General features: G+C 50.9%; 2 protein-coding genes across 15 annotated transcripts in view; one reads left to right on the top strand and one right to left on the bottom strand.

Annotated features, from left to right (window-relative positions):
• The window catches only part of Cpt1c (carnitine palmitoyltransferase 1C), a 15,743-nt gene extending 2,048 nt beyond the window's left edge, over nt 1-13,695 (top strand). For 2 of the 3 annotated variants that reach the window (XM_031386504.1, XM_031386506.1), the window contains 16 exons: nt 1,801-1,972; nt 2,474-2,575; nt 2,656-2,793; nt 5,586-5,660; nt 5,804-5,914; nt 6,001-6,085; nt 7,571-7,766; nt 7,872-8,054; nt 8,727-8,832; nt 9,830-9,946; nt 10,733-10,897; nt 11,405-11,539; nt 12,137-12,289; nt 12,902-13,015; nt 13,153-13,245; nt 13,387-13,695. In XM_031386504.1, the coding sequence (XP_031242364.1) occupies nt 1,801-1,972; nt 2,474-2,575; nt 2,656-2,793; nt 5,586-5,660; nt 5,804-5,914; nt 6,001-6,085; nt 7,571-7,766; nt 7,872-8,054; nt 8,727-8,832; nt 9,830-9,946; nt 10,733-10,897; nt 11,405-11,539; nt 12,137-12,289; nt 12,902-13,015; nt 13,153-13,245; nt 13,387-13,569 (2,128 nt within the window). In that variant the 3' untranslated portion in view covers nt 13,570-13,695. The remainder of the gene's footprint in view (nt 1-1,800; nt 1,973-2,473; nt 2,576-2,655; nt 2,794-5,585; nt 5,661-5,803; nt 5,915-6,000; nt 6,086-7,570; nt 7,767-7,871; nt 8,055-8,726; nt 8,833-9,829; nt 9,947-10,732; nt 10,898-11,404; nt 11,540-12,136; nt 12,290-12,901; nt 13,016-13,152; nt 13,246-13,386) is intronic. The other variant, XM_031386505.1, reaches the window with a different exon arrangement.
• Nucleotides 13,696-15,205: 1,510 nt separating this feature from the next.
• Nucleotides 15,206-18,420, bottom strand: part of Tsks (testis specific serine kinase substrate) — a 29,133-nt gene continuing 25,918 nt past the window's right edge. For 5 of the 12 annotated variants that reach the window (XM_031386497.1, XM_031386489.1, XM_031386490.1 and 2 more), the window contains 3 exons: nt 16,791-16,926; nt 15,494-15,693; nt 15,206-15,387 (listed from right to left, as the gene is read on the bottom strand). In XM_031386497.1, coding sequence (XP_031242357.1) covers nt 15,231-15,387; nt 15,494-15,693; nt 16,791-16,926 — 493 coding nt within the window. In that variant the 3' untranslated portion in view covers nt 15,206-15,230. The remainder of the gene's footprint in view (nt 15,388-15,493; nt 15,694-16,790; nt 16,927-18,420) is intronic. The other 7 variants (XM_031386491.1, XM_031386496.1, XM_031386498.1 and 4 more) reach the window with 4 other exon arrangements.

The following is an 18,420-nucleotide window of genomic DNA, read 5'->3' as shown; positions in this document are numbered from 1 at the left end:
AAAAAAAAGTAATTTCTGGAGTTTATTTTATGACTGTTAAATAGAGGTACAGCCAAAACGGAGGGGGGGCTTCATCTCTTTCACTTCTTAGTCTTATTTACCTATTTTGGATTTTTTAGATAGGGTTTCCCTGTGTAGCTTTGTATGTCCTGGAACTCACTCTGTAGACAAGGCTGGCTCAAACTCATAGATCCTCCTGCCTCTGCCCCCCAAGTGCTGGGAGTAAAGGGAAGGTGTGCACCACCACTGCCCAGTTTCTTCCTTTTTTTGTTTTTTTGTTTTGGGTTGTTTTTGCTTTTGTTTTTTTGTTGTTGTTTTGTTTGAGATGGGGTCTCTTAATATATGTAGTACTAGCTGTCCTGAAACTTGTTATGTAGAGAGCAGGATAGCCTTGGACTCACAGAGATCCACCTCCCTCTGGTTGCACATGAGATTTTCAGGATTGCCATATCGTATACTCAGTTCTGAACTGAGTCAGCTTCAGGAATGGCTGCTCACCAAGTAAGTGTTAACCCAGCAGAGGCAGGGGTTACACGGGAAGATCCTTTCTCAACACACACATACACACACCCCAAAACCAAAAGAAATGTCACCAGCCAGGTACATGCCTATAACCTCAGCATTTGGGAGACCCAGGCAGAGATTTGTGAGTATGAAGCCATCCTGGAATACAAACCAAGATCCCATCTCACACCAAACAACCAAAGCAAACATTACCTCCTTTAGGAAGGGCCTGGAAACCTGCAGGGATAGGTATGTTGAGTTCTGGGAGGTGGGTCCGTCTTCCTTGGGAAGAGATAGATTTGCTGAGCAAGGCAGAGCCCCAGTTAGACATGGATCATGATTAGGCATATTTATGATTCAGTCTGGAGAAGGCAACCTATGGAGGAGCTGCAGTGATGTACCCAAGTCAGAAACCTGCAGCCCATGGGGAGGGGTTGCTACGAGGCTAAGCTCTGGGCTTCCTCACCACATTGCACTCATTGCTTTCCCAGTCTGCTTATTTATTATTTATTCTTTAAAAAAAGATTTATTTATTTTATGCTTATGAACACACTGTAGCTATCTACAGACACACCAGAAGAGGGCATCAGATCCCATTACAGATTGTTGTGAGCCACCATGTGGTTGCTGGGAATTGAACTCAGAACCTCTGGAAAATCAGCCAGTGCTCTTAACCGCTGAGCCATCTCTCCAGCCCCTTATTATTATTTATTCTTATTTATTTTTTCATTTTTCGAGACAAGGTTTCTTTTTTTGTTTTTGTTGTTTGTTTGTTTTTCCAAACAGGGTTTCTCTGTGTAGTCCTGGCTGTCCTGGAACTCACTCTGTAGACCAGGCTGGCCTCGAACTCAGAAATCCACCTGCCTCTGCCTCCCAAGTGCTGGGATTAAAGGTGTGTGCCACCACCGCCTGGCTGTATTTATTTCTTTATGGCAGGGCTTCATGTAACCTAGGCTGTCCTCCATTTCATAATGTAGCCAAGGATGGACTTTAACTCATCTTCCTGCTTCCCCAGGGCTGGGATTGTAGGAGTGTGCCAGCACACCAGCTTATTCATTGAACCCAGGGCATTCGAATGCTAGGCAAGCACTCTACCCTGGTGTACTCCCTGGTCCCAGGAAAGTGATTTTTAAAGCTTGGTGCCTCCCCAAGGGTAGTCATGGGGAACAGAGGGACATACCCATTTTATAAGGTAAATAAATATGTCTGTCAAATGTGATTGTCCCCAATGCCCATCCTGCAGGCTCAGTCCACTGAAGAGCTTCAGGGGCACCCCTTTATTCATTTCTCTCCCAGGGGCGGACAGCACCATCAGCTCCAGGGGCTCCTGGCAGCAGCAATGTTTGCCTCGTGTTTGTGGGGAGCCCTGATCTTCACACTTCACGTAGCTCTGAGGCTCCTTTTGTCTCACCATGGCTGGCTTCTGGAACCTCATGGCACCATGTCCTCACCCACGAAGACCTGGCTGGTATGTGAGGATCTAGACTCTTAGAACAAACGTGTTTTTGGGTCTCGGTCCACCACCACTCCTGTCTCTGCGTCCATCCCCCATCTCCACCCCTGTTCTCTCTGGGTCTTTGGCTCCCGCTTTGACCTCAGTTGTCTTCCTTTTTTCATGCTATACCCCCTCTCACTATCTCTATACATCGTACCCCCTCCATTCATCGTACAGTATCTCTGTCCTCTGGGTCAGCATCATCCCTGTCTTCCCTCTCCTCCCCATCACCTCTGTCCTCTCATCCTGTTCTTCACTCTGTCTCTCTCTCCCTTCATTATCTCTATCCTCTCTCTTCCCTCCCCCATCCTTCATCTTCTCCATCATTTTCCCTCTCTCTTCCATCACCTCCGTCCTCTCTGCCCCATCATCTCTCCTCCATCCTTCCCTCTTCATTTCCTTACTCCCTCTCCCTACATCATCTTCATCCTCCCTTCTCCGTGCCCCAACTGGGTCCTCTCCTCTGTCCCGCAGGCATTGGTTAGAATCTTTTCCGGGAGGCACCCGAGGCTCTTCAGCTTCCAACGTGCGCTCCCGCGGCAGCCGGTGCCCGTAGTGCAAGAGACCGTGCACAAGGTGGGAGTGTCCTGGGGTGGGGCGGTCTCGGGCAGGCGGCGGGGCGCCCTGACGCTCCTCCGGTCCTCATTTGCTTGTAGTACCTAGAGTCTGTGCGTCCTGTGCTCGGAGACGACGCTTTCGACCACATTACGGCGCTGGCAAACGACTTCCTGAGGTTGCAGGCACCACAGCTACAGCTCTATTTGCAACTCAAGTCCTGGTGTGCTTCCAACTACGTGAGTTCGGGGGCTCAGCTGAGCCCTGCAGTGATTGGCCCACCCACCCTGTGGTGATTGGCCTGCCCTAACATGCCCCTGCCACAGTTGGCCTATCCAAGTGATTGGCCTGCCCCAGCCCTGCTTGTGATTTGCTGGATAATGGAATTTCAGTAAGTAACCCCGCCTCTTCGGCGGTCTCTAAGCCCCGCCTCCATGCTCAGCCCCTCCCTGTTGTCCCCTACATTGGAATTACTTCAGGATCCTCCATCTGAGTTTGAGTCCCACTACTTGTGTTAGGACCAGAATTCCAGCATGAATCTGTCCACCATTTCCAGCTCCCGGACGGTTTCCTAGATAGGTAGTTAGCTAGTTTGGGAGCTAGGCCGGTGGCTGCACTTTGAATTGAGCTCCTTGGGAAACTGAGGCGCAGAATGAGCCACACGAAGCAAGAATGCCAGCCATGGCTAACTGTAGGAAACTGAAGACGGTTAACAGGCAACGGGCATCTGAGAGGTGGTGAAGAAGAAAGATGGAGCTATAAATATCTCAGTGGTGGACAGAGAGCCTGACAGCGAACCGAACTGTCCCGTTGTTAGCAGGACTTGGGAGAGGTGGAAGAGGCTGATGTAAACGAGTATGGAAAGGGGCTTCACTTTGGTCAGAACACGGGGGTGCAAGCAAGGATGGGAAGCCTAGAGTGATAGGCTTTCTCAGGAATGGACTAGGGAGCTGGAAAGATTTAGAACAGGACAGGGTATGTAGGAAGGCCCGGAGATTGGAGGTTGGAGAGGAAGCTGAGGAGAATAGCTAGCTAACAAACGTTTGACTTAATCCAAGCATTGGGCTTGCCTGGGGCTGGTGGCTCCTGCTTTTAATCTGGACACTAGGGAGACAGAGGCAAGAGAAGGAAAGAGGGTCTGGGGTAGAGCACTGTCCATTGGGGCAGTGGGGTCAACAATTAATGTTAAGTGTCTGCAGAGGCTAGAGAAAGCTGGACCTTAGTGGTCCACTTTTATTCCTTTTTTCTTCATGTTCTTAGGCTAGATTCTGCACTTTAAAAGTATATACAGGGCTGGGCAGTTGTCATGCACGCCTTTAATCCTAGCACTTGGGAGGCAGAGGCAGGTGAATTTCTTGAGTTCAAGGCCAGCCTGGTCTACAGAGTGAGTTCCAGGACAGTCAGGGCTACACAGAGAAACCCTGTCTCGAAAAACAAAACAAAACAAAAAGTATATACAATATAGAGGAACTAGAGAGATGGCTCAATGGTTAAGAGCACTTGCTCTAACAGGGGACCTGGGTTCTATTTCCAGTACCCACATGGTGGTTCAGAAGCCTCTGTAACTCCAGTTCCAAAAGATCTGATTCCTTCTTCTGACTGCAGGGTGCTGTTGGTACACCCAAGCACATAAAGAAATCTTGATTTTTTTTTTTTTTTAAATATATGCAAGAGGACTTGGGTATGGCCCGGTTGGAGGCAGCACCACACCCGGTATGTGGTACGCAAGCGCTCCACCAAGTAAGAGCTATTCAGAGCCCTCAAAACTGTGTGCTGATGCTCATTGTGTGGAGAGACATGTTCCTCACTCTTTTGTGTCTCTGTGTGTGTGTGTGCAAGTGTGCACACGTGTTTGAATGTACACATACACAAATATGTGTGTGCATGAGTATGTAGTCCAGTGGTCCACCTCAGCTGTCACTCTTTGGGGGCACTGTACAGTTGCATTTTGTTTGTTTGTTTGTTTAAAGGTTTTTCTTCTGATTTTACTTTCTGTGTATGGGCGTTTGCATGTTCGTATGTGTGAATGTGTTACATACATGCATTACCCACGGAGGTCTGAAAAGGGTGGAGGGTCAGATCCCCTGGAGCTGGAGTTCTAGGCAGTTGTGAGCTGCTGTATGGGTGTTGAGAACCAAACCCAAGTCCTCTACAAGAGCAGTCAGTGCTCTTAGCTCCTGAGCCATCTCCCTAGCACCATCTTGTTTTTGGAAACAGGGTCCCTCATTGGGATGTGGGGTGTGCTGACTGGGCGAGGGCGTCTGGCCAGCAGGTCCCAGCAATTCTGTCTCTACCTCCCTAGCAATGAGATTATAAGTGTGAACCACATCTCCTGGCTCTTCTGTGGGCTCTGAGGCTCTGACTGGGCTTCTCATGTGTGCAAGACAAGCACTTGCCAACTGTGCCATCTCCCCTGTGCCTTTACTCTTGTTAATGGTTGCATAGTATTCCATAACTTGGGGGTGGCAGGTTTTAATGAACTAATCATTCATATCCGCGGACTTATAGGTTATTGCTGGTTGGTTTTTTTTTTTTTGAAGATTTATTATTATAAATGAGTACACTGTAGCTGTCTTCAGAGGCACCAGAAGAGGGCACCAGATTTCTTTATGTGGTTGCTGGGATTTGAACTCTCGACCTTCAGAAGAGCAGACTGTGCTCTTACCCACTGAGCCATCTCAACTCGTTTGTTTGCTTTTTTGTTTGTTTGTTTTGTTTTGTTTTGTTTGTTTTTCAAGACAGGGTTTCTTTGTGTAGCCCTGGCTGTCCTGGAACTCACTCTGTAGACCAGGCTGGCCTCAAACTTAGAAATCCGCCTGTCTCTGCCTCCTAAGTGCTGGGATTAAAGGCGTGCACCACCACCGCCCGGCTATTGCTGGTTGTTAACCATAACCAATTTCTCTCCCTCCCAACCCCCAGAGATTCTTTCTGCCCATGTGGCACAGGAAAGCCTGTGGGCTCCCTAGTCACACCATCCTTCTCCCTCCTGGTCTCAGCCACCCCAGCTGAGCATCTCTGATTCTCCTCCCAGGTCAGTGACTGGTGGGAAGAGTTTGTGTACCTGCGCTCTCGAGGCTCACTGATTAATAGCACCTACTACATGATGGTGAGGAGGGAGAGGCAGGCAGTGGGTGGCAGGGGCCTCATGCCTTGGTGACCCATGACCTAAGTGCAGAGTGCTGTCTGGGGCCCCCATCAGGGACAAGCATGGCCTCAGTGTATTTTGTGTTCCCTCCCTTTGCCACCAAGCAGGATTTTCTGTACGTCACCCCCACACCGCTGCAGGCAGCCCGTGCGGGCAATGCTGTGCATACCCTGCTCCTGTACCGCCACCTTCTGAACCGGCAGGAGATCTCACCGGTAAGGCAGGTCCTATGGATTGGGGATGGAGGCTCAGGGAGCCACAGAGGGCCAAGCCTGGCTCAGGAGCCCTTGGCCTCCTGCAGACATTGCTGATGGGGATGCGGCCCTTGTGTTCTGCCCAGTATGAGAGGATGTTCAACACTACACGGATTCCAGGGGTGGAAAAAGGTGAGGACAACCCCCTACTCAGTCCTTGTCCCTGTCTGCAACTGGGGCAGAGACTCAGAGCAGGACTCTAGCCAGCCTGTGTGGGTGTCTATCCCGATTGTATTGCTTCCTGTGTTGCCTCAGGTAATCGTTGTCCCCTCTGAGCCTTGGCTTCCTCAACAGTTAAATGGAGTAACATTGGTACCTGAGGTGGTGTAAAATTAAAGGTAGCTTAAGGTGGAGCAAGCCAGAAAGACTCTCATTTTATGAGTACACTGTAGTGCCTTCAGACACACCAGAAGAGGGCAACCGATCTTATTAATAGATGGTTGAACTCAGGACCTCTAGAAGAGCAGTCAGTGCTCCTAACCACTGAGCCATCTCTCCAGCCCAATATATTTTTGCGATTTTTAAAAACAAAAAAAATTACATCATTGCCCTCCTCAGGTTCCTTCCTCAACACGCTCCCTAACCCCCATGTCCTCAACTCCATCCCTCTTAAGCTCATGACCTTTCTGTTTGGTTGATTGGGTTTTGGGGAGGTGGGGGAGGGGTTGTTTTCAAGATAGGTTTTCTCTATGTAACCCTGGCTGTCCTGGAATTCACTCTGTAGACCAGGCTAGCCTCAAACTCAGAAATCTGCCTGCCTCTGCCTCCCGAGTGCTGGGATTAAAGGCATGCACCACCACCACCCGGCTTTGCCTCTCCCTCTTAAATGCTGGGATTAAAAGCGTGTGCCACTATCTCCTGGTGGTTTCTTCATCTTCTTCCTCCTCCTCCTCCTCCTCTTCCTCCTTCCCTTCTTAATTTTAGTTTATTTATTTTATTCTATGTGTATGAGTGTTTTGCCTGTGTGTATTTATGTGCACCACTTGTGTGTCTGGTGCCTTTGGAGGGTTGAAGATCATGTCAGACTCCTTGGAACTGGAGTTAGAGCTGGTTGTGGGATGCCATGTGGGTGCCAGGATTTGGACCCAGATCCTCTGCCAGAGCCACAGTGCTGTTAACCTCTGAGCTACCTCTCCAGCCCTGGACCTCTATTTCTTTTATTAGATTTTATTTTATGTGTATGAATGCATGCATGTCTGTGTACCACGTGCATGCAGTGCCTGTCAAGACCTGGACAGGGCATCAGATCTGGGACTGGAGTTACAGATGGCTCTGAGCAGCCATCTGGATCCTCAGGACACACAGAGCCACCTCTCTGGTCCTGTGCAGACTTCCTGCCTAGCATGCAAGAGGCCCTCTGTTATAAATGAGGCATGGTGACTTACACCTGTCACCCAGCACTGGGAAGGTAGAGGCAAGAGTTCAAAGTCATCCTCTGCTCTATATATCAAAATTGAAACTATCTTGGGCTATTCTCAGGCTATGGACTACTACACAACTTTCGAAAATAATAAAAACATAGCCCAAGGGCAGAGAGCATGATTAGTAAGTGGGGTGGTTCTTATGTAGCTTCCTCCCACCCTCATGTTCCTCCCACCCACCACCCCACTCCTCCAGACTACCTTCGTCACCTTCAAGACAGCCGACATGTGGCTGTCTTCCACCGGGGCAGATTCTTCCGTGTAGGGACCCACTCTTCCAATGGCCTGCTGTCCCCACGGGCCCTGGAACAGCAGTTCCAGGACATCCTGGATGACCCCTCCCCAGCCTGTCCCCTTGAGGAACATCTAGCTGCTTTGACTGCTGCTCCCAGGTGAGGACCTGTAACCTGTGGTTGCAAGGGGGCAGGCTGGGCTTCAGGGAACAGGCTGGGCAGGGTAGAGGGCCAGCTGGGCTCAGGCCCATCCCACTCGGACAGGAGTATGTGGGCCCAGGTGCGGGAGTCAGTGAAGACCCATGCAGCCACTGCCCTGGAGGCTGTAGAAGGGGCTGCCTTCTTTGTGTCCCTCGATTCTGAGCCTGCGGGACTGACCAGAGAGGACCCCGCAGCTTCCCTGGATGCCTATGCCCACGCTCTGCTGGCTGGCCAAGGTCATGACCGGTGAGTCTAACCCCTACAATACCACCTACACACTTATGGAAGCAGCCAGACTTCACGCCTCAGCAGCTAGACCCCCAGGGTCACTTATGTCTTACAACCCCCAAAACAGTTCAGTAGAAATAAGAGACCTCTAAACCAGAGAACCAATCTACTCAAGACCCCAGCCTCTTATAACTTGATACTCAGGTCAGTGAATATAGATGTGCCCCGTTCAGCTTTATAGCAGCTGTATAGTATTCTATAGCCTGAGCAGAGCAGAGCTTAGATAACTGATACTCTACCTTTGGACTTCTAGGTTATTGCTAGTTACTGCTCATGAGATCAACTTTTCCATTGAACCGGGGTCAGTTAAGGGAATGTGGTCCCTTGATGGAGGATTATTTAACCATAACAACAGACCCAAAATTGAGTCTCTTCCCAGCACCTCCAGAGCTGACTTCCTAGAAAAATAAAACCAAAAAGCGATTCCCTAAATCTGGCACCCCTGTGGAAACTGTCTGAAATCACCTCTGGGGACCAGCAGCAGCATTCCCGGAGGCCCCTTGGGCTGGTGCCTCCGCTGATTCCCCTGCCTCATCCTCACCCTGAAGCACACCCCAACACCAGAAGCCTTACGGGTGCTCACATTCTCCTCCCTGGCTCTTTGGTGACCCATCCAAACTCTTTCTGCAGCTGGTTTGACAAATCCTTCACCCTCATCGTCTTCTCCAATGGGAAGCTGGGCTTCAGCATGGAACACTCATGGGCCGACTGCCCTATCTCAGGACATTTGTGGGAGGTGCGTTCCTAAGGTACCCTGTCAAAGACTAATGCTGAAGGACCTTAGAATAGAGACATTTGGACTCAGAGACAGAGAAGGGCCCAGCAGAGAATGGGGCTTGCCACAATGACTTGCCTGAGGTGGGTGTGCTCAGAGACAGGAAAGTGAATTTTTTTTTTTCTGTTTTTTGGTTTTTTGAGACAGGGTTTCTCTGTGTAGCCCTGGCTGTCCTGGAACTCACTCTGTAGACCAGGCTGGCCTCGAACTCAGAAATCTGCCTGCCTCTGCCTCCCAAGTGCTGGGATTGAAGGCACCACCACCGCCCATCGAAAAGTGACTTTTGAGGGTCACACAGAAAGAAGGCACAGTGAACCTAGAACTTAACCTCCCTACCCATGCACATGCAGAGAGAGACAGACAGACAGACAGACACACACACATACATGCACACAGGAGACTACAGCACACATACGCACATAAACATATACTCACGCTGCACACACACAGAACGCTATAGCACACACATCTGTAATCCAAACACTCGGGGAGCAGGAGGCTTTTATTTTGAGGCCAGCCTGGGCTACAAGGCCAGTCTATTGCAGAGGGAAACAAGGCTGGCTTTGGACTCAACTGGTGGGCTTCTTGGGAAGTCCTGGGTTCCATCCCCAGCACCATGTAAGATGGCTGAGGTGCTGCTGCCTGTTGTCTGAGCACGCAGGAGGTGGAGGCGGGAAGATCGGAAGTTCAGAATCCTCAACTACATGGTAAATTCCAGGCTAGCCTAGGCTACATCAGACCCTGCTTCAGAATGAAACCAAAATGGGTTACAGGGCAGCTGAGAGGGGTAGAAATGTGAGCCCAGAAGGCTAAGCAAGCAGCAGGTGCCTGAGCAGTAGGAACCTAAAACATCCCACAACATTGAAGTCTGGAGGCTCGCACTCAGCCACACTGGGCCCTGCTGTCTCCACCGTGGCTTCAGTCCAGAAGGGGAAGTAAATGACACTTTTGTCCCCAGTTCACCCTGGCCACAGAGTGCTTCCAGTTGGGCTATGCCACAGATGGCCACTGTAAGGGACACCCTGACCCTACCCTGCCACAGCCCCAGCGCCTACAGTGGGACCTTCCAGAGCAGGTAAGGCTGGACTCTGTAGTCCCCCACCCCTTTTTTTAAAGATTTATTATCTGTAAGTACACAGTAGCTGTCTTCAAACACCCCAGAAGAGGGCATCAGATCTCATTACAGATGGTTGTGAGCCACCATGTGGTTGCTGGGATTTGAACTCAGGACCTTTGGAAGAGCAGTCAGTGCTCTTAACCGCTGAGCCATCTCTCCAGCCCCTGTAGCTCCCCTTTTAAGTCCCTCACCTTCACCCTGAATTCATTCTCTGCTCCCTGTGCCAACTTTCATATCACACCAAACATACCCTCTGCCTAGAGTCCCACACTATGCCCAACCCTAACCTCACCCCAAAACGTTAACGATCCCCCTCACCCCCTCGCCTGCCCATCCCAGCCTCGAACTCAGAAATTCGCCTGCCTCTGCCTCCCAAGTGCTGGGATTAAAGGCGTTCGCCACCACTGCCCTGCTGTCCAATCACATTTCTGTCTCTATCTCTTTCTCACCCCCATTCCCTGCACCTTCTCTCTCAGGTGGGCGGGTCCCAACAACTGTAGCCCCGCCCAGCCTCATGCCTGGTCCCTTCAAACCTCTTCAAGCTCTTGCATCTCGGCCCTTGCCTTCAACCGAGCCCCCACTCCCTCACTGCTGTCCTTGCCCTATCTTAACCTCTTCCTTTCTTCGCCTTCTGCCTCACCCCACCTAACCACAGCTGCCTCTTCCCTTCCAGATCCATGCCTAAGCTCTGCCTCTGCCCTGCGTGTTAACACCAGTCATTTCTCCCACCTCCCTCTCTGGCAGATCCATTCGTCCATCTCTCTGGCCCTGAGGGGAGCCAAGACCTTGTCTGGCAACATCGACTGCCATGTCTTCCCCTTTTCCCACTTCGGCAAGAGCTTCATCAAATGCTGTCGTGTCTCTTCAGACAGTTTCATCCAATTGGCCCTGCAGCTGGCCCACTTCCGGGTCAGTGCCTGCTCACTCAGAGCCTCCAGTACCTGCCTCTCTAGCCACCTCCTCGGGGTCTCTTGTCTTTCATCATTGTAGGGCATCTGCTCATCCATTTTATGGGTCACTCACTGTGCTTTACATCAGTCTTTAGGGGATATATGGGAGCCTGTGGGGGTGTGCAAGGTCTCTGTATTCCTGGCTAACCTCAAACTCACAAGAGATCCACCTGCCTTTACCTTCCAAGTGCTAGGACTAAAGGCATGGACAAAACAAGCCTGGTAGGTCAGTTATCTTGACATAGGTTGACCATCTTGTGAATCAACCATCTTATTCTGGGTCATTCATTCTCTATGGGTCAGTCATTTTGTTGTGGGTCGGCCATTTTGTGAGTCTGTTGTTGTGTTGTGGGTTCGCCATCTTGATTTCCTCTCCATAGCTTTAAGCAGAGTGTGAGGCTGTTGGGAGGTCAGAACTAGAGACACCTCCCGAGGCTAGCTGACAGGTTCCTCTTCTTTCCCCCAGGACAGGGGTCAATTCTGCCTGACTTATGAGTCAGCCATGACCCGACTGTTCCTGGAAGGCAGGACGGAGACGGTGAGGTCTTGCACCAGAGAGGCCTGCCAGTTTGTGAGAGCCATGGACAACAAGGAGAAGACGGTGAGTGCCGGCCTCATGGAAGCCTGCTTCGTCTGTGCTCATGTTTGCAGATACCTGTGGCCAGGGTCTGGGAGGGGCATCCACAACAAGGGGCCAACCAGCTCTGACCATGGGGATTCAAAATGAGGGATTAACCATAGACCAGGAGAGTGTGTTCTGGGCTTTAGTGGGGATGACACACAGTATTGGGGAACACTTTGCAGAGAGCGATGTTTCCACTCTGTTGGCTCTCCTCACTCCAGCCACTTTGACACCTTGTGGCCATGACCTCTGTCTACATCATACCTCAAATTATAGCCTCTGCTCTAAATAACTCCCCGATCTCCCTGTTGGCAAGCCCAGCTCCCTCACCTGTGAGATTCTGTGGTTCACCAGAGGATCTAAAGGTCCTAACATCAGGCACATATCATTCCTAGCTGTGTGACCCTCGACAAGTTGCTTCTACTCTCTGAACCCGTTTCCTTTCTGCCAAGTGGGGTAGATATCCCCGCCTTGCAGACACCTTGGGAGCTGGCTCGAGACCAGATAGAATCCAGGTCCTCAAAGTAAGCCCACTTCCTGTCTTTCCATGACCTTTGACTGCCCTGGGGGACCCAGGACCAACAGTGCCTTGCCCTGTTCCGGGTGGCCGTGGACAAGCACCAGGCTCTACTGAAGGCAGCGATGAGTGGACAGGGGATCGACCGTCACCTCTTCGCACTCTACATCATGTCCCGGCTCCTCCATGTGCAGTCACCCTTCCTGACCCAGGTCAGGGAGACGCTTAGGAGGAAAAGGAATGGCAGGAGGAAGGGGGGGTTAAGAGCCAGGAGGGTGGTGTTGGAAGAGTTGAGTGGGAGAGCATGGAGAGACAGCCACATGGGGTGGGGGTGCTGTGGGAACAGTGGGGTTTAGCAGTAGAGCATCAGTCCAGAATCCCCCACTGAAGGGCTAAGGGCTTGGCTCAGTGGTAGAGCCCCTGCCTGGCATGCTATATAGGTCCTGGGTCAATCCCTAGCACCATAAAGAAAGGAAGGGCTGGGTGGTGGTGGTGACCCATGCCTTTAATCCCAGCCCTCAGGAGGCAGAGGCAGGCAGATCTCTGAGTTCCAGACCCACCTAGTCTACAGAGAGTTCCAGGACAGCCATGGTTACATAGTGAGACCCTGTCTCGGAAAAAGAGAGAAAAGAAAAAAGGGGTGGGGGCGGAGGGAGGAAGAAAGAGCAGAGTGGAAAAGAAGGCATGGGGTTGGGGAAGGGAAGTGGTTAGTTGGGAAGGGGTGTGGTCAGAGGAAAGCCTCTGATTTGCGGGGAATTGGCATAGGAAGAGGTCAGGCTTGCAGTGGAGGAGTGTCTGCTCATGTGACCACCTGCTCCCCTCAGGTCCAGTCGCAGCAATGGCTGCTGTCCACCAGCCAGATCCCTGTGCAGCAGACACACCTGTTTGATGTTCACAATTATCCGGATTATGTTTCCTCTGGAGGTGGATTTGGGCCTGTGAGTGAACTGGACTGGGTCCAGCCTCTGGACAGCCGGGGGGTGAAGGAAGGGGACGGTGGTGGTGGTGGGACTCCTGCCCTGCGGGCGTGGAGGATAGGCTGGGCTTTTGTCTTGTTTCACTCTCCCTGCTCCAGGCCAGTGACCATGGGTATGGCATCTCCTACATCTTCATGGGGGACAACGCAATCACCTTCCACATCTCCAGCAAGAAATCAAGCACAGAAACAGTAAGAGGAACTCAAGTGCCTTCCCTATCTCTCTCTAAATTCTGGGATTGAGCCCTTCAGAGCCCAGGGGTCCCTGATGTAGCCTCCTCCCTCAGGCCTGTCTCTCAGGCCTCCCCTAGCTCCTCATCTGCTTCTCTGCAGGACTCGCACCGGCTGGGGCAGCACATTGAAAACGCCCTGTTGGATGTAGCCTCCCTGTTCCAGGTTGGACAGCATTTCAAGCGCCAGTCCAGCGGGCTTGGGGAAAATCCGGGTTATAGATACGGCTTTCTCTCCTGTAAGACTGTGGACCCCGATATTCCCACATCCTCCACCAACTTGTGAACCCCTCAGCAGGGAGCTGGTCTCCCTCAGGAAGGAGGGCTTTGTTCCCAGGGCTTGGCTGGCACAGACTAGGGTATCGGAGATTCCACACCCACCTGGTAATAAAGATGTGAGTTGGGTGTGGTATCCACTGTGGTTTTTCTGGGGGCGTGGGTGGAGTGGGGGGGACACCCCTCTCACCCCAACTTGGCTTCCCAGTTGTCCTCACCTTCACCACAGCCCACACCACCACCTGAGCAGGCTCCATCCCAAACTCCCTGGCCAGACCAGACCAATCAGCTTCTCACATCCAGGAGCCCTGTTCCTGTCACCAAAGGTCCATCAGACCATCTCCAAACCAAGGTCTGGACAGCAGTTCTATCCTGCGAGGAGAAAGGATTGAGGCAGAGTGTCCTGTAGTTCAGGCAGGCTGCTCTGGAACTTCCTATGTAGCCGTACTCTCGACCCTCCCATATGCTGGGATGATGGGATGTACCACTGTATGCTCCTGTTGAAGATCAACTCAGAGATAGGAGGATGCCGAGTTCCAGGCTAGCCTGAGCTACATAGCAAGGCCCAATCTCAAAGTGTGCTTGGGTGTGAAGCATGGGGGGGTAAGGGGATCATCCCTTTAATCCCAGCCCTTGGGAGGCAGAGGCAGGGAGATCTCTATAAGTTGAAGGCTAGCCTCATCTGGTCTCATACAGTGAGTTCCAGGACAACTTGAGCTACGTAGTGAGAACCAGTCTCAAAACAAAGCAAACCAGTAACAGGGTTTTACCCTTAATAAAATGCCTCTGAGAATTAGTGGGTCATCACTTTACCGGCCTCATCTGCAAAATTGGGTGAAGAACTCTTCTAGGGCTTGGGGGAGTAAGGGCCAGCAAAACTCCAGAGCCCTCTGTCACACAGCCTCGGGACTGCTCCTTTTCTGCTCCTCCTCCTTCCTCCTCTTTGCTCTTTTCGTTCCCCTTTCCCTTCCTCACGGTTTAAAGTTTGTTTATTTTAGCCGGGCAGGCGGTGGTGGCGCACTTGGGAGGCAGAGGCAGGTGGATTTCTGAGTTCGAGGCCAGCCTGTTCTACAGAGTGAGTTCCAGGATAGCTAGGGCTATACAGAGAAACCCTGCCTTGAAAAACCAAAAAAAAAAAAAAAACCAAAAAAAAAAAGTTTATTTTATTTTATGTGGATCAGTATAAAAAAGTTTATTTTATGTGGATCAGTATTTTGTGTGTGCTATGTGCAGTGTACATAAAAATGCCAGCAGAGGGCGCCAGTTGCCCTGCAACTGAAGTTAAGAGAATTGTGAGCAGCCGTATGGGTGCTTGGAAATGAACTTGGGTCTGTTGCAAGAGCATTAACGTGCTCTTAACTACTGAACCATCTACCCAGCCCTTTTGTTCTTTTGAGGCAGGGCCTAACGAAGCACAGGCTAGCTTGGGGTTCTCTGTGTAGTCAAGTCTGGTGCACCTGCATCCTGGGTGCCAACTTCAAGCCAGCCCAGCAGGTACTCTACAGTGTGAACTGTATCTCTTTACCATTTTGCTTTTGAGACAAGGTGTTACTCTGTAACCAATGCTATCCCAGATCCCATGGAAATCCTCTTGTCTCACATCCACACCTGATGACTATACTTTTTGATGCCAACCCAGGAGTCAGAACTCATGCCAGCATGAGAGGCCATTTATTGTTCAGAGCCTGGGCCCCCACGTTTAGGGGGCGCCCCTCCATTGCTTCCTCCCACCATTGCCCCTGTGGACCCCTCAAGTGGCAGGTGGCTGAGTTGGTCGTGGAGGGAGCACATCTTCAAATGCATATAGTCCAAAGTGGCCACCTTCTCCCTGCAATGACAGCCAGCTGGGGATCAGTACTGGGGGGTGGGGGGGCAGCCGGGATAGGGTGGGTAAGAGGCAGGAGGAGGAGCCAGGCCCTATCCAGAGACCTCACCCTCCTCCCATGCCCTCCGCCTCTGTCCTCACTCCGGCTTCATCTTGTCCGTCAGCAGTAGGTTCTTGGCCCGAACGGCTTCGTCTTGGGCCAGCCGAAGGGTGGAGCTCAGGGCCTCTGCCCTGACGTGTTTGGCCAAGGCCTGGCGCTCCAGCTCCTGGGGAGAGGAGTGTAGGCGCCGCTGGGCTTACTGGACTGGGCTGGGGGTGGAGGGGGAGCTGGGTCGCGGAGGGCAAGGGGCAGGGTCCCATGGAGCCCGCATACCACCCAAAGTAACCCATCAGGCCTTGAGTTTGGGAACTACCCCGGGGAATCTTACAATTCACTGGTCTCCCCAACTGCATCTGGCAAGAAGACTGTCAATGTCCCTAATGCACTGGCCTGTGTCCCAGCAAGCTGAATCACATCTGAAGTACTGTTCCCTTAATGCCTGTGGATTTTCCTATATTGTGTTTATCCCAGCATCCTGTGGTGCCCTTCTACATCCCAGAATTCTCAAGGCCCTGCATCTGTGATGCCAGCATCTGTCACAAGAATGGTCCCTAGTGTTACAATGTTCTAAATCCCACAGTTCACCAGGCTCCATGGCTTTCTATGTACTACTGAAGCTGCAGCTCACTACCGTTCATATCCCATCATCCCATAGCTCCCAGTGCACCAGGCCATGACCTCCCATGTATTCCTGGGCGGTTCAGTATAATTTGGATCCCATCACTCCATAGGCCAGTATCATGCACTTGCTCTCTATATCCCATAACGTATAAGGCCTCAAGTTCTTTTTTTTTTTTTGGTTTTTCGAGACAGGGTTTCTTTGTGTAGCCCTGGCTGTCCTGGAACTCACTCGGTAGACCAGGCTGGCCTTGAAATCCACCCGCCTCTGCCTCCCAAGTGCTGGGATTAAAAGCGTGTCCCGCCGCCGCCACCACCACCCGGCTAAGGCCTCAAGTTCTAATAAACTATAGGGCTGTGGCACTTGGGTCAATGGGTCCCCCAGTCTACTATCAAGGGTCCTTCTGACTCCAGTGACCTCCCTGAAGGACTACAGAAAATCAGATCCATGTTCCATGAGCTATAGAGTAGAATTTGCCCCACACGTCCCGTGATATCTCAGACCCAATGAACCCAAGTGTCACTCCAGGTTGCAGAATGACGGAGTTACAACACAAGATCTTTGTCCTGCCTGCACAGAGACAAGGCTTGCTATTCCCACGTAGGCCTCCCCTTCCTGCCGCAGACCCCCCAAACCCCACAAAACACAAAAGTAACGTGAGTCATGACAACCCAAGGTCCCTGGTACCAGAATCTTCTTGTGTAGCCTCTGGCAACTGGGGCAGGCAGGAGCCAGGCCCTTCTGCTTCACCTCATCCACCAGTGGGGTCAGCGCACGTTCCAGCAGCTGCTGTAGGGACTCCGTGGATAACTGCTGCCCCTGGCTGGAAAGGACGGTTGCAGATAGATGAGGCCCTAGTTAGGCTCCATCTGGCTGGTTTTTATTTATTTATTTATTTATTTATTTATTTGGTTTTCTGAGACAGGGTTTCTCTGTGTAGCCCTGGCTGTCCTGGAACTCACTCTGTAGACCAGGCTGGCCTCGAACTCAGAAATCCACCTGTCTCTGCCTCCCAAGTGTTGGGATTAAAGGCGCATGCCACCACTGCCTAGCACTGTTTTTTATTGTCTGTGTTTGTTGAGGCAGGGTCTCTCTACATAGCCCTAGCTATCCTGGAACTCATTATGTAGACCAGTCTGAAGTGGAAGTCACAGAGATGCCCTGCCTCTGCCTCTTGACTGCTGGAATTAAAGGTGTGAACAAACTACCAGGCCTGGCCCTGTTTCTTTAGGTACCTGGTGAGACCATCTTACCAGGGATTATCTGCAGCATAGGACTTAAACCTGACCTGAAAACCCACTTACTGCTCTTTCCACAAGACATCCAGTTCTCACTTTCTTTGTGTATGTATGTGTGTGGAGATCAAAGGTTGATAATGTCTTGCTCTATCAATTCCAACTTATATGCATTTTTAAGATTTACCTATTTATTATGTATACAGTGTTTTGCTTGCGTGTATACCTGCAGGCCAGAAGAGGGCACCAGATCTCATTATAGATGGTTATTGACCCATTCATTCTGTGGGCCTCTAAAGCACCTGAGCCATTTCTCCAGCCTCTTGCTTTTCTATTAAGATTTGTTTTATCTTTGTGTACGTGTGATGAAAAGCCACCTGTGTACAGACAGGTGCCGACTGGGGCCAAGAGAAGGTGTTGGATCTCCTGGAACCAGAATCACAAGCAGTTGTGAGGCATCATGTGTGGGAGCTGGAAATAGGATTTGTGTCCTCTGGAAGAGCAGGCAGCACTCTTAACCACCGAGTCATTTCTCCAGCCCCCTCCACTGTGTTTTTAATTAATTATTGTGTGAGAGAATGTGGACACGTAAGTGTGGAGGCTGGAGGACAACTATCAGGAGTGGATTCTCTCTCCTTCCATGTGGGATACAGAGGTTGTAAGTTTGTCTGGCTGTCAGAACACTTTTATCCACTGAGCCACCTTTCTAACCCTACCTTTTTTTTTTTCTTTTCTCTTTACTTTATTAAAAAACCAACCAACCAACCATGATCTATCTAAGTAGCTCTGGCTGGCCTGGAATTTGTTATGTAGACCAGGCTGCCTCTACCTCCTAGCTCAGGGGTTAAAGGCATGTGCAGGCATATCGAGCCCTACTTATTTTTTTTTTTTAGAGTTATTTGCTTATGTACATGGATATTTGTTTTGTTTGCATGTAGGTCTGCATACCAGAAGAGGTCATGGGATCCCATAGGGCTACAATTAGATGTTTGTGAGCCACCATTGAACTCAGGACCTCTGGGAGAGCAGCCAGGGCTCTTGACTACTTTAACTACTCTCCGGCTCTCTACTTTTTTTTTTTT

Source organism: Mastomys coucha, unplaced genomic scaffold (assembly GCF_008632895.1).
Source record: "Mastomys coucha isolate ucsf_1 unplaced genomic scaffold, UCSF_Mcou_1 pScaffold21, whole genome shotgun sequence".
NCBI classification, from domain to species: domain Eukaryota; kingdom Metazoa; phylum Chordata; class Mammalia; order Rodentia; family Muridae; genus Mastomys; species Mastomys coucha.
The sequence above is the reverse complement of the archived record's forward strand: the minus strand, read 5'-3'. Positions and strand labels throughout refer to the sequence as shown.